The 12,086-nt window shown below is 59.9% G+C and overlaps 1 protein-coding gene across 1 annotated transcript; it reads left to right on the top strand.

Annotated features, from left to right (window-relative positions):
- Nucleotides 1-666: 666 nt before the first annotated feature.
- On the top strand, nt 667-11,437 carry CBX6 (chromobox 6). The gene is made up of 5 exons (XM_047786227.1): nt 667-831; nt 1,011-1,054; nt 1,224-1,289; nt 1,432-1,498; nt 5,806-11,437. Exons 1-5 carry the CDS (start codon nt 763-765, stop codon nt 6,808-6,810), a joined length of 1,251 nt encoding a protein of 416 aa, XP_047642183.1. The 5' UTR covers nt 667-762; the 3' UTR covers nt 6,811-11,437.
- Nucleotides 11,438-12,086: the final 649 nt, after the last annotated feature.

A 12,086-nucleotide genomic window follows, 5' to 3' on the forward strand; every position in this document is an offset into this window, starting at 1 on the left:
AAGGCAGGTGCCGCGCCCAAGACCCCGGCCGAAAAACAGATGTATACGATCACCCCGGCCTCCCTTGGCCTCAATTCACCACCTCCCCCGCTTCCTGCGGTGGCATTTTTGTTTTAATTCATCTGAACTGGTTACAAAACCACACTCCCACGAATACATAAATAATGGATAAGGGGTTGGGGGGCAGTGTTTTAAAGAAATTCCCGCAGGGCCTGGCAAAGCAACAGCAAATGCATTTCTGCTGTATCATATTTAACTGTTTGCAAACTTCTGCTGGGAGGATGAGCAGCAGCAGCAGAGATTCCACCGCCCTTCCCCCTCCGAGCCAGGAGAGATTTGCAAGGGAGGGTTTAAAGGAGGGAGAAATTGTCAGCTACAGAGGGTCCGGAAGATGGAGAGGAGAATGAGAAATGAGAAAGTGTTTGTAAGACTGCACTGCGCGGGACCCGGCTTCTTACAGGGCAAGCATCTCCAGGGCTCTGGGCCCCGGCTCCCCTAGCCAGGCAAGGCCCCTTTAAGAACCAGTGCGCGCCCCCGCCCAGCGTGCGCTCACTTTCCCTAGCAACCGCCCCGGGGGAGGAGGAGGTCCTGGCAACGGCGCGCCAGTCCGGAGGGTCACGTGACGGCCCGCAGCAGGAACGCGAGTGCGCGCCCCGCCGCGCGCCCGCCCGCCGGGCCTATGCGCTGCGGCGCGTGCGCGAGCGGTGCAGCACCGGCCGCGGGAGCAGGGAGTATTATGGGCTGTGGGTGCCGCTGAGCAAGATGGAGCTGTCTGCAGTGGGCGAGCGGGTCTTCGCGGCCGAATCCATCATCAAACGGCGGATCCGAAAGGTGAGCTGCCTCCCTGGGTGGGACGCCTAGCTCTGCAGCGGGTGTCCCGTTTTGCGGGCCAACGGGGCGAAGCGGACCCGCTAGCCCGGGCTCTCTCGCCCACCCCCGCGCCGCCGCCTCCTCGCGTCCCTGCATCCTCCCCACCCCCACTCCCCCCTTTTTTCTTCTCTGTTTTTCAGGGACGCATCGAGTACCTGGTGAAATGGAAGGGGTGGGCCATCAAGTGAGTGTCACCGGATCCAGGGGCGAGGGGGGAAGGAAGGCAACGGGCACTGGGGCCTTTTTTTTTTTTTTTTTTTCTTCCTTGGCGGGGGGGTGCGCTCATCTGCTCCCTGGCATGTGCCTCAGCCTCTCTGGTTTTCTTTTTACTTTGTGCATGTGTAACACGGCAGGTACAGCACTTGGGAGCCCGAGGAGAACATCCTGGACTCGCGGCTCATTGCAGCCTTCGAGCAGAAGTGAGTTTAGGAAGCTGGCAGGGGCGGCGGGGCCGAGACTCGGCTGGGGCGCCGCGCGGGGAAGCGGGAGAGCCGGGGAGGGCAGCGCGGAGTGGGGCCCGGGAGGGGGCTCTTTTTAACCTCTGGCGTTTCTCGGCCGCAGGGAGAGGGAGCGTGAGCTGTATGGGCCCAAGAAGAGGGGACCCAAACCCAAAACTTTCCTCCTGAAGGTAACCTGGCCCAGCCCCAGCAGCCCCCTCACGGGCCCCCTAGCCCGGGCGCAACACGGGGCCTGCAAGGGCGGGACAGATCCGCGGCCGCCCGCTTGGGCGGGCCTTTCCAGAGGGGCCCCGGCTGGGCAGGGGGTGGTTATGAGCCCCCGACAAGCCCCTGGCAGCAGGCCCTGGCCAGCTCCAGCTTCAGCAGAGGGGCCCGGGAATGGGGGGCGGCGGGGGGGGAATCTTCCTCGCTGACAAGACCAGGGTCTGGGGAGGCCCGCAGGAAGCAGGTGGATGAGGCAGGTGGGGACTGTCCACCTGAGGGAGCGGCAGGGAGGTCGCTTCTGCACGTGAGAGCCCTCATGTCCCCCAGCCTTGAGCCGGTAGGAATTAGAACCCAGCAAGAGTGAATGTGCTCTCTCACATGGCAGGAAACCGGGAGAGGCACTGGGGGAGGGGGCACCTGCGACTCTGCCCCCAGCTTCCCTCTCGCAGGGTTTGTTCTGCATGCCTCCCCTCCTGACGAAGGGATCCAGCTTGACTGTGACCTTAAATCGCTTCACTTTGAGTTTATCACCCAGGCTGAGCCACACTGGCTTTAGGGTTTTCCGTTTCTCCCCATTTCTGGCTGTTTCTGGAGGTTCTCATGGGAATGGCGAGTGAGGGGGTAAAAGCCTAGCACATTAGCCTTTCTCCGGAGGGAGACCTAGCTCCAGAGGAAGCCATCTTAGAGTTTTTTGGTGTTTATTTTTTCAGAGAGAAAGAACAGAGTCTGGGAAAGGAAAGGCAAGAGGACCCAAGGTGGCAGGCAGGGCTGCAGGCCAGCATCCCTGTATAGCCATGGTTTCCCCAGTAGTGCTGAGGTTATCTCGGGGCCCCTTCCCGCCCTGACAACCCGTGACGGTGTGACAGTTGGTACGAGAAGGGCAGGAGGGACCCTGCAGAGAAGAAACTGTGCAGAATGCAGAACTTCAGAATCTTCCATTTGTCCAAAAGGCTCAAAGCCCAGTTGCGGGGGGAGGGGGGGGGGCTCCAGTCCCCCACTCTCTAAAAACAATGTACCTGCGCAAGGTTCGCTTTGGACTTAAAGCAGAAGCGAAAGAAATAATGGTTTCCAGAATCACATCTTTCTGTGACCCTTGTCTCCGACCTACACACAGCTTAGGGGATCGGAGCAACCTTAACCCTTGATGCTTCTTGGGAGAGATGGGGCAGAGCAGCTGGAGGGCCAGTGGGCTGCGTGACAGCCTCTCAGCGCGGCCGGAGTGCCCTCTAGCGGTGAAGCGAGTAATGATCATGAGCAGTGACACAACAAAATGCCTTTTTTTTTTTTTTTTTAATAGCCGTAGTTCCTGAGCTGCCTATGGGCCTAACGCAGTGCTGAGCCCCTCACATGGATTATCTCCTTTAAATCTCTCAACAACCCTATGAAGTGGGGAGTGACATTCCTATTTTGCAGATGAGAAAATCAAGGCCCAGAGAGGGGAAGTGATTTACCTGAGCTCCCACCACCCCGCTTCCTGGCTTCATCGTGTCTGTTTTTCTTCACCCTGTTCCTCAGAGCGTACATGTCAGGTTAAGAGGGCAAGGTAGACACACAGAGGAAACTATGAAGGCTGCAGAGGTGGTGGGGCAGGAGGTGGAGAGGCGGACGAGAGGACCCTGACCTGAACCTGAAAAGCAGGTAGCATGAGCGTGCTCTAGCTCTTTGCAAGGGGTGATGGGAATCAGCTTGGTCTGAATCCTTTGCTCTGAGTCACCCGCGGGGCAGTGTGTATAGTAAACAAATTATAATCAGAGAGCACTTTTTGCAGGGAACTGTTCTGAAGAGAACAGGAGCCCAGGAGGTGGACTGTATTATCTCCATTTATACATAGGAAAACCGAGGCCAGAGGGGTTAAATAACTTGCCAGTGGTCACAGTCAGTCAGTGGTCGAGTCCCGGTCTTGAACCTTCCATGCTACCCATAGCGCATGCCAACCGCTCAGAGCTGTGCCTGTCACCCAGCCAGAGTGCAATAAATGCATTGGCGGTTGTGGTTACCATTTTTCACAGGCAGACCCAGGTCCCACCTTGAAAGGATTCTCAATCTGGGGAAGGGAGAGGAGGAAGGGTAAACCAGCCCCCTTTTAAAAATAATATTTAGAAATTATGAAGAGATTTTTTTTTTCTTTTGTAGAAAGGTTGGAAACCATACCTTAGGGAAAGATTACTGCTCATAAGCACCCCCGTTGGATAGTTGAGTATTTCTCAAGTGTTTGCCCTGTACCAGGCGCTGTGCTAAGCAGGTAACACATACTATCTGATGGTCGCAGGAGGCCCATTAAGCTGGGGTTTCATCCCTGATCTGATGTTTGCCTTGCCACATGCTTGGCCAGAACCCAGGGACCATCCGTCACTTCTGGGCTCCAGCAGAACCATAATTACAGAGGTCCCAGAGCTCAGGCAGCGTACAGAGGGCATAAACACTGACCCCCCTGGGGGGGGATCAGAAAGGGTGGGGAATCGCCTGAGCTCCCTCAGGAATGAACCTGCACAAAGCCCTTGTCGCAGTGCCAAGGGAGGGCTGGCTTTCCCCTGCCTTTGTCTGGGAAGGGGTGTGAGGGAACCAGTTCCTGGCTCCACTGGCTCCGAGCAGGAGGAGCTGGCAGCCCTGGCACAGGGCAGGTCGGGCCTCTGACTGCTGCCACCTCGTGGCAGCAGGGCTGGGAGGACCATGTGACAGTACAGTGTGCCTCTCCCACATTCCAAATGACATCCTGGCTTATTCACGATCACTTTTCCTGGGGTTGTGATCAGATGCAATCTCATCTGGTCTGACGGGGCATACAAGCCACCTCCCAGGTCTGGCTAAGCATCCAGCACGGTGGAAGTGGGAGTTGGAGACCCCTACACCACCCATCCTACTCTTGGGAGCTTCCAGACTGGCCATGGGAATGCAACCCCATCTTGCCTGGAGGGAGGCAGTTCTGGTGGGGGATCCCCGCCCACTGTGAGCCAGGGTCTCTGTATAGAACACAGACTCATCTTCCACCTCTACCCTCCACCCACCATTGCTTTTGGTCGCTTGGCCACGCCATCCGTTCATTCCTGGGCGCTCTCTGCCTCCACTGCTTGGCTTAGCAGCGCCCATTCAGCAAGCCACCTGCGCCTCTGCAGCAGCCTGGAGCAGGCTTAGGAAGGACCAGGGTTTTCCCCCACTTAGGTTTCAGCTGCCATGACGGGGGCCTGTGCGCCTCATCCGTGCTGCTCTGGACCCCCTACTCCCTCTGTGGCATCGCATCAGCTTGTGTCCTGATTGCCTGTTTCTTGTCTCCTTGGAGTGCAGCCCCTGGAAGTAGAAGCTGCCTGTTTTCATCATTGTACCCCAAGCTGCAGGCCTGTGACTCGTTAGTACTTTCTTAGTGAAGGAAGGACTGGCCATGGAGGATGGCTTACATGGCCTTGTGGGTCTCTTACCCAGGACTGGGGGTCTCTGAGGACCTGGCACACCCTACATCTTCCATGAGGTAGCAGGTGAGCTGCTGCAGAGCCCTGGGCTTGACAGACCTCACACCTGGGAGTGTGCAGCTGGGCCCAGGAGCCCAGCACCGATCCCTTGCTCCCCCACAGACTTCTGCTCAGCCGTCCTGCCCCCGCGCCCTCTTGGTCCATCCCCCTAAACCCATATCTAACTGGAGTGGATGCCAACCAGGCTTTAGGTGCTGGCTTTGGAGCCTGTTGGCACTGAGTTGTTCCGATCCAGGAGGGGCAGTGTGGGGGGGCTGGAGTGCAGAGGAGGAGCCAAGGGTCTGTCCAGAGCTGATGATGAGCTGAGGAGGCAAGTCTGAGCTGGAGGTGCAGCCTGGTCAAAGGCAGAGAGGAGCACAGGGCATTTGCAGATAGGTCCGTGGGACTGGTGTGTGTAGACGAGTTAGGAGGGATCTTTCTGTCACCAGGAATTCATCCAGGGAGCAGGGCCAGGCTGGGCTGGGAGCTTCCCAGAGCGGGGTTGGCCAGGGGCTTCTCTCTGTGCCATGTCGTGGTTGCAGACACTCCTCTGTCAGCCAGGGTAGCCACGGAAACAGCCAAATTTGCAGAGGAAGTCCTGGAATTAGGCCTGGACCAGGGTCTGACCTGCCCTCCAACCTTCCGCACGCGGCATCACCTGTCTGAATCTGTTTTATCGCTAACACGAGTTCATGAGCGCCACTGATTCTCTTAGCGCTCTCAGGATGGTTTCTTGAGACCCTGCTTGTAGGTGCCGGCTCGGGGGTGGCCGGAAGAGGTCAGCGGGCTCTGGAGCCCTCACCTACCGCCCGCCTCCCTCTGTCCCACAGGCGCGGGCCCAAGCAGAGGCCCTCCGCATCAGTGATGTGCATTTCTCCGTCAAGCCGAGTGCCAGCGCCTCCTCGCCCAAGCTGCATTCCAGCGCTGCCGTGCACCGGCTTAAAAAGGACATCCGCCGCTGCCACCGCATGTCCCGCCGCCCCCTGCCCCGCCCAGACCCCCAGGGGGGCAGCCCGGGCCTGCGCCCGCCCATCTCCCCCTTCTCCGAGACGGTGCGCATCATCAATCGCAAGGTCAAGCCGCGGGAGCCCAAGCGGAACCGCATCATCCTGAACCTGAAGGTGATTGACAAGGGGCCGGGCGGCGGAGGTGGCGCTGGGCAGGGGGCCGGGGCCCTGGCCCGCCCCAAAGTTCCCTCGCGGAACCGCGTCATTGGCAAGAGCAAGAAGTTCAGCGAGAGCATCCTGCGCACCCAGATCCGCCACATGAAGTTCGGTGCCTTCGCTCTGTACAATAAGCCCCCGCCCGGCCCTCTGCCGCCCCCGCCAGCCGGCAAGGCCGATGTCGCCACCTCCCCCGGCCCCGGGCTGCTCCTGGCAGCCCCGGGTGCCACCTACGACGCCCGCAGCTCCAGCTCCTCCGGCTGCCCCTCGCCGGCCCCGCAGTCCTCCTCCGACCCAGATGACGCGCCCCCCAAGCTGCTCCCCGAGACCACGAGCCCATCCGCGCCCGACTGGCGGGAGCCCGAGGTGCTTGACCTGTCCATCCCTCCCGAGGCGGCAGCCACCAGCAAGCGAGCGCCTCCCGACGTCACCACCGCTGCCAGCCAGGCCCTCCCCGCAGCCCCGGAGCCTGCAGCAGCGGCCTCGGAGCCCGAGGCTGGGGACTGGCGCCCCGAGATGTCACCCTGTTCCAACGTGGTCGTCACCGACGTCACCAGCAATCTCCTGACCGTCACTATCAAGGAATTCTGCAACCCTGAGGATTTCGAGAAGGTGGCCGCAGGGGTTGCAGGCGCCGCAGGGGTGGGTGGCGGCAGTGGGGTGAGCAAGTGAGGGGGCTCCACCGAGGAGGGGGGCTGGGGGGCCCTCCTCCCCAAAGTGGTCCTCTTGCCCCCGCCCCCTCCCCACCCTCGGACAACCCTGCCTGTGCTTTGCTTGTTTCCATGGCTTGGTGTTGACCCTGGGATGGGGCTGGGCAGTTGGAGCCCCCCTGCCCAGGCCCAGTGGGAGGGGCAGTCTGGACCGGTTGGGGCTGGGGGAGGGCGAGGGTGCTAGGAAGACCTCCCTCTTGTCTCTTGGCACCCTCCCTGCCCACCCCAGTGGCGCCTGCTGGGTAGCTCCTGGGGAGCCCTAGGGCCTGGGGCACAGCTGCCCCCCCACATCCCACCCCGTCTCTCCCCAGCTTGCTTCCAGCTCTCGTGCACACAGCATCTGGTTTCTCGGTGCTAACCCGGCAGCTGCAGGGCCCCCCAGCTTGGGCACCGTCTCTTTCCTCCTCCCAGATGCCTGGGCGGGAGGGGCAGGGATGGGAAAGATAGAGGGAGGTTGAGGTGAAGCTGGCCTTGGCCCCTCCCCCCTACATCAAGGAGGGCGACAGGAGCGGGCCCGCTTTTGGCTGAGACCCAAGCAGGTCCCCCTGGGTCCCACCCCATCCCTTTCCTAATCCCTCTCTTGAAGGTGAGAGGGACTGGCGCTCACCTGCCACAGCCTCCCAGCACCTAAAGGCCCGCTCAGTTCTCCACCAAAGGTGCTACAAGAACCTTCTGCGTGCCTGCACCTGCTGCCTTTGGCACGTCTGCGTGTACCGGTGTGTGCGTCGGGCGCTGGGCCCTTTAGGGTTCCTCAGATAGGGTCATCAGGTCAAAGGTCTGGACCTTCCCTTGCCATCAGCGGGGTCCGGGCCCTGGCCCAGGTCTGAGGAGTTTGCTGGGGAGGCCCCCAGGCCCATCCGCCCTCCCAGCTGGGGTGTGGGGGGAGGGGAGCCCCAGCCCCACCCTTCTCCTTCTTTGGGGGGGGGGTCCACCCGACCAGTCGGGCCCTTGCTGTACGTGGTGGGGACTGAAGCAAAGGGGAGACCCCCATCCCAAGCTCCCCCTTCCTCCTGGGCATTTGCCCCAGGGCGGGGGGTTGGGGGGGAGCTTGGACACCCTTCCAAGGGTCTCCCGCTTTTCCCACGCCCCTCTTTTGCTTCTGACCACTGCCCTGGGCAGCTTCTCTTTCCTTTGCTGCCAGGGAGCTGAGGTGTCAGTGGCAGAGACCAAAGCCCCAGTTTGCGGCTTGGGCCCTGGGAGGCAGGCAGGCCAAAGGAGGAATGGGCCGGGGGTCTGCTGCTTGGGGGAGGCAGCCTGGCTGGCCAGCCCTGGCGCCCTGCCTGGGCTCGGCTTGGCCTGAGTGGTGGGGCTTTGCACGCGGCTCCAGGTGACTTCCTGGTGTGTCAGCTCAGAGTCACGATGGCAGAAGGAGGAGACAGAAAGGGAATTCGGTTGGGTAACAAACACCTTGTCCGAAGCACGGGAGGACTCTTCCTTCCAAACCTCTCTGGCGGGGGCTGCAGCGTGGCCCCTGTCCCTCCTCACCCTGGATGTAGAACGAGGGCCGGCACAGGGTCTGGGGGGCTGGTGCTCCTGGACCCCTCCCCACCCTGCCCTTTGTGTTGCCTCCGTGGCCGTCCAAGTGCCAATTGGCTCCCCCCAAATAAGGGCTGGTATCTCTCCTCTGTCCCCGGAGGTGATTGCCCCCAACCCCCACCCCAGGTGAGCGTCCACCTGGGTGCCAGTTACAGGTGTTTCCAGAGACCATAGAAATGTGTTTTCCTGAGAGTCTGTGTCATTCGTGACTTTTTTTGTAAAGAAGTTGTGTTTTCAGAGGTGATTTTATGACAGGAAAGTGAAAGAATTAGTTTTGCAAAAAACAGAAAAAACAAAAAAAGAAGAAAAAAACAAGAAATAGAAAAAAATATCGTGGGATTCCTATGGGGTTGGGGCGGGTGGGGAGAAAGAGATATTTAAAGAAAAATTAGTAACGCAGTGATTGCACAGGCGAGGCGGCGACGTTCAGAACGTGGATAGAAGCCGGGAGGGCCCCGGGTGCCAGCCACCGCCCTTCCCGGGCCCGAGGCAGGGTCGGCCCTGCCCCCTCTGCTGGGCGCAGACTCCACACCTGTCCTCGCTCAAAAGGAAGGATGGCCCCTGGTCCCTCTAGGAACTTACCAGAAGCTGCAGGGACCAGACGCAGAGCTGAGATGGGGGGTGGGGGCACGGCGCATGGGAGGGTCCGTAGGGATCCGGCCGTGGCCAGGACCCGTCGTGGGTGACTTTCTCCAGGGGGGCTGCTGAGTCAGGATAGTTGGGTTCCTCACCCTCCTCCATTCCTTTGCCAGCTATCTGGTCTCCCCACCACCACCCCATGGGGGCATTTCCCTCTCCGTCGCCCCAAAGATCATGACACCCCCAAGCTTCCTTGGCCACGAGGGCCACACAGGTGGCAGGCAGGCAGGAGCTGTGGCCTCTGGGGGAGTCTTAGGTGGTGGTCACAGCGGGTGGGAGGTAGCCGCCGTGGCGAGAGGGAGAGCCTGCCCCTTCTCCTTCCACTGGCAGGTGGCTGCTGCCCTTGGCCCACAGCTGTGCAGCCGAGGCCCAGGCAGCAGGCACGTCGCTCCCAGGTGGACGGCTCCCCCGCAGGGGGCCTGAGTGGGCACCGGGTCAAGAGGAAGCGGGGCTCTCCCTCCCTCTCCCAGGGTGCCTCCGAGCCGGGTTCCGCAGCCCCACACACACTCTTGCACGGATCAGCCTCCCACCGGCCCTTTCTCCCCCACGGCTGCTCTTCGGTGTGCTACCTGCCAGGCAGAAGTTGCAGTCCGGTTTGCTTTATTTTTATATGTGAAAGACCCCTCAGAGCCCGCTCTCCTCCCATGTTCAATATTGACTGGGGTCATCCCCCTTCACGCTACCCCCTCCCCACCCCTAGGTCATAGGAAGCATGAGGTCTGAGGTTTGAGGTGGGAAGTTGGGACACGTCCCTGTCTCATTCCCCACCCAGCCCCTCAGTTTGCCCTTTTGTGAAATGGGTGTATCGGGTGGCAAGGTGTTGCCTAAAGCACTGCTGGTGTCCAGGCAGCTGCTGAGGATCGGGTGGTTGAGGTTGCTGGCCCTGTACCCTCCAGCCTCCCACAGCCCCCTTTCGTTCTCACCCTGCAAAGGGCTTGGGGCCAAAACGGACTCCAGCCTTCCTCTGCCCTGGAAAGAGGCAGTGATCAAGTCCCCAGCCTCGGTGCGAGGCGGGTACAGCGGGCAGGGTTGCCGCATTCAAAGGACCAGGAGGGGACTCTGAGAGGCAGAGGTGCCTCACTGGAGTGAAGAGCCCAGCTGCTCTGGCCTTTTGGGGCAAACCTCTTGAAAAGGCTGGAACCCGGGCCCTGGAGCCACTGCGAAGGGTCGGGGCAGGGGGTTTACCTGGCGCCAGGCGGTCCTGGGTGAGGGGTCAGCCCAAAGGAGAAAAGCTCGAAGAGCTGGGCTGCCACTAGCCTTTCTAGCCTCTGGGTGGACCCCCCCCCCCCCCGCCTTTCTTTCCTTTGGGGGTTTTGTTGGTTGTTTTTTGGTTGTTTTTTTTTTTTTTTTGCACTTGGCCCACGCCGGACAGTGGATGCAGTGGTCAGGTCCACTTTCAGGCTCCCATGCACTAGCCCAAGGCAGCCCCTTGGGGGCTTGTATGGTTTAAGGAATCACTTTTGAAAAGAGGAAAGTGTTTAAAGGTTTTCGTTTCTGTTTTTTTGTTTTTCTCTGTCTGCATCTCCTCTCAGATTCAGAAAGACCAGAATTAGGGGCTGAAACTCCAGGAGAGGGTCTCCCTAGCCTGCCCGTCTCGCTGACGGTCACCAGGACACCAAGAGGGGGACAGGCCGGATGGGGATTGAGGACCCCACCTCCCAGCGGGGTCCCTCTCATCCAGCCTTGAGGGCGTCAGCACCTTACTCCAGTGAGTGAGCGCCTACTGTATGCAGAGCTTCAGCTAGGCAAAGGAGGCTGGCCGTTCTAACGAGGGACCCCTCACAAGAGGCCACAGTGGAAGGAACCCAGGGTTCCGGGGGCCTCCCCCTGCTGTCGGGTGGAGTTGAGATGGAGACTGCTTGTTGTTGGTTTTAATTTAAAAACACAAAGGCCTAAAGAAATGTATCTTATAATTTTTTTAATTTTTGAAAAGCTCATTTAATGAATCGTGCACGAATGAATTCTATATATATAAAATATACATATATAGCTCTATATTTGGGGGGGGCGCTCTGTCTCTTTTATTTCTCTCTCATTTTAAAAATGAAGTGTCATTGCCTTTGTCTGTGGTTCAACCATCCAGCTCCCAGCTGGCTAAACTTTGCCTCCAGTGGTTCAAGACAGGAAACTTGTAGGGGTAGCAGGAGACCCGGAAATGAAGACGCCCTCCCCAGCGCGGGGCAGGGTCCGCAGCCCAGCTGCCCTGCGGGTGGAGAAAACGGCTTGTGTTGGGTGCGGGTTTTGGTTCTGTTGTTCTGGATGCGGTTGTTTTTGGGCCAGGGGAGGGGGGTCTGTGCTGATACTCTGTCTTGTACGTTTTGTTCTGCTGCTCTTCAGTATCGTATCAACGCCAGGAAGGGGGGCGTGAGAAGCCTCTTTGGCCCCCCAAATAAATTGTCACATTCCGAAGCTAAGGTCTAGCGCCCGGGTCTGTCTCATTTCTCCCAGCTGGGACCATGGTCTTTAGAAAGCGTCAGGCCACGCCTTGCCCGCCAGGGCGAGGAGGGGGCTCCTGTTGTGGCGGCGGCGGCGGCGGGGGTGCTCAGCTTATTTCCAAGCTCCCACGTCCCACGCCCCCTCCAGCTCACAGCCATGATGAGCTGAGCTTGAGGGGTGAACCCCTGCACAGGTAAACTGGGATGCTTGCTACTGTTTGGAACCCAGTGACTACCTGGTAGGTGGGCCCATTGGGGTGGGGGGGGGTCCCACCACTGCCAGCTCCCCAGTCAGAGTTGTAGCACCTGCAGAGAGCAGGTCCCTAGCCAGTCAGTCACCAGGGGACCTGGGAGGGAGCGGGCTACTCTGTGCCTTCTCTGATCAGAAGCAGCCTTGAGGAGCATGTAGGAAGCTCATAGGAGCCCGAAAACAGCAGCCTGCACCTTCCTCAAAGGCCTGCCCATCCGCCCATGAGCTGCGCCCCCATACCTCTACCACCACCCATTTGCAGGCATGGAGCAGGTGTTACCCCCCAACCCTCCCCATCCTCCCTACCTGCACCCCCTTGTGAACTGCCCCCCCCAGGCTCGCCGCTCAAAGATCTCCCCACCCTTCCTGTCCCCCACC

This window comes from Phacochoerus africanus, chromosome 7 (genome assembly GCF_016906955.1).
Source record: "Phacochoerus africanus isolate WHEZ1 chromosome 7, ROS_Pafr_v1, whole genome shotgun sequence".
NCBI lineage: Eukaryota > Metazoa > Chordata > Mammalia > Artiodactyla > Suidae > Phacochoerus > Phacochoerus africanus.

What these genes read in the sequence shown, in the direction of transcription:
- CBX6 (XM_047786227.1), top strand. Translation starts at nt 763, where the DNA reads ATGGAGCTGTCTGCAGTGGGCGAGCGGGTCTTCGCGGCCGAATCCATC. An exon ending in TCAAACGGCGGATCCGAAAG is followed by an intron (nt 832 to 1,010) that starts GTGAGCTGCCTC and finishes TCTGTTTTTCAG; the next exon opens with GGACGCATCGAGTACCTGGT. An exon ending in TGGAAGGGGTGGGCCATCAA is followed by an intron (nt 1,055 to 1,223) that starts GTGAGTGTCACC and finishes GTAACACGGCAG; the next exon opens with GTACAGCACTTGGGAGCCCG.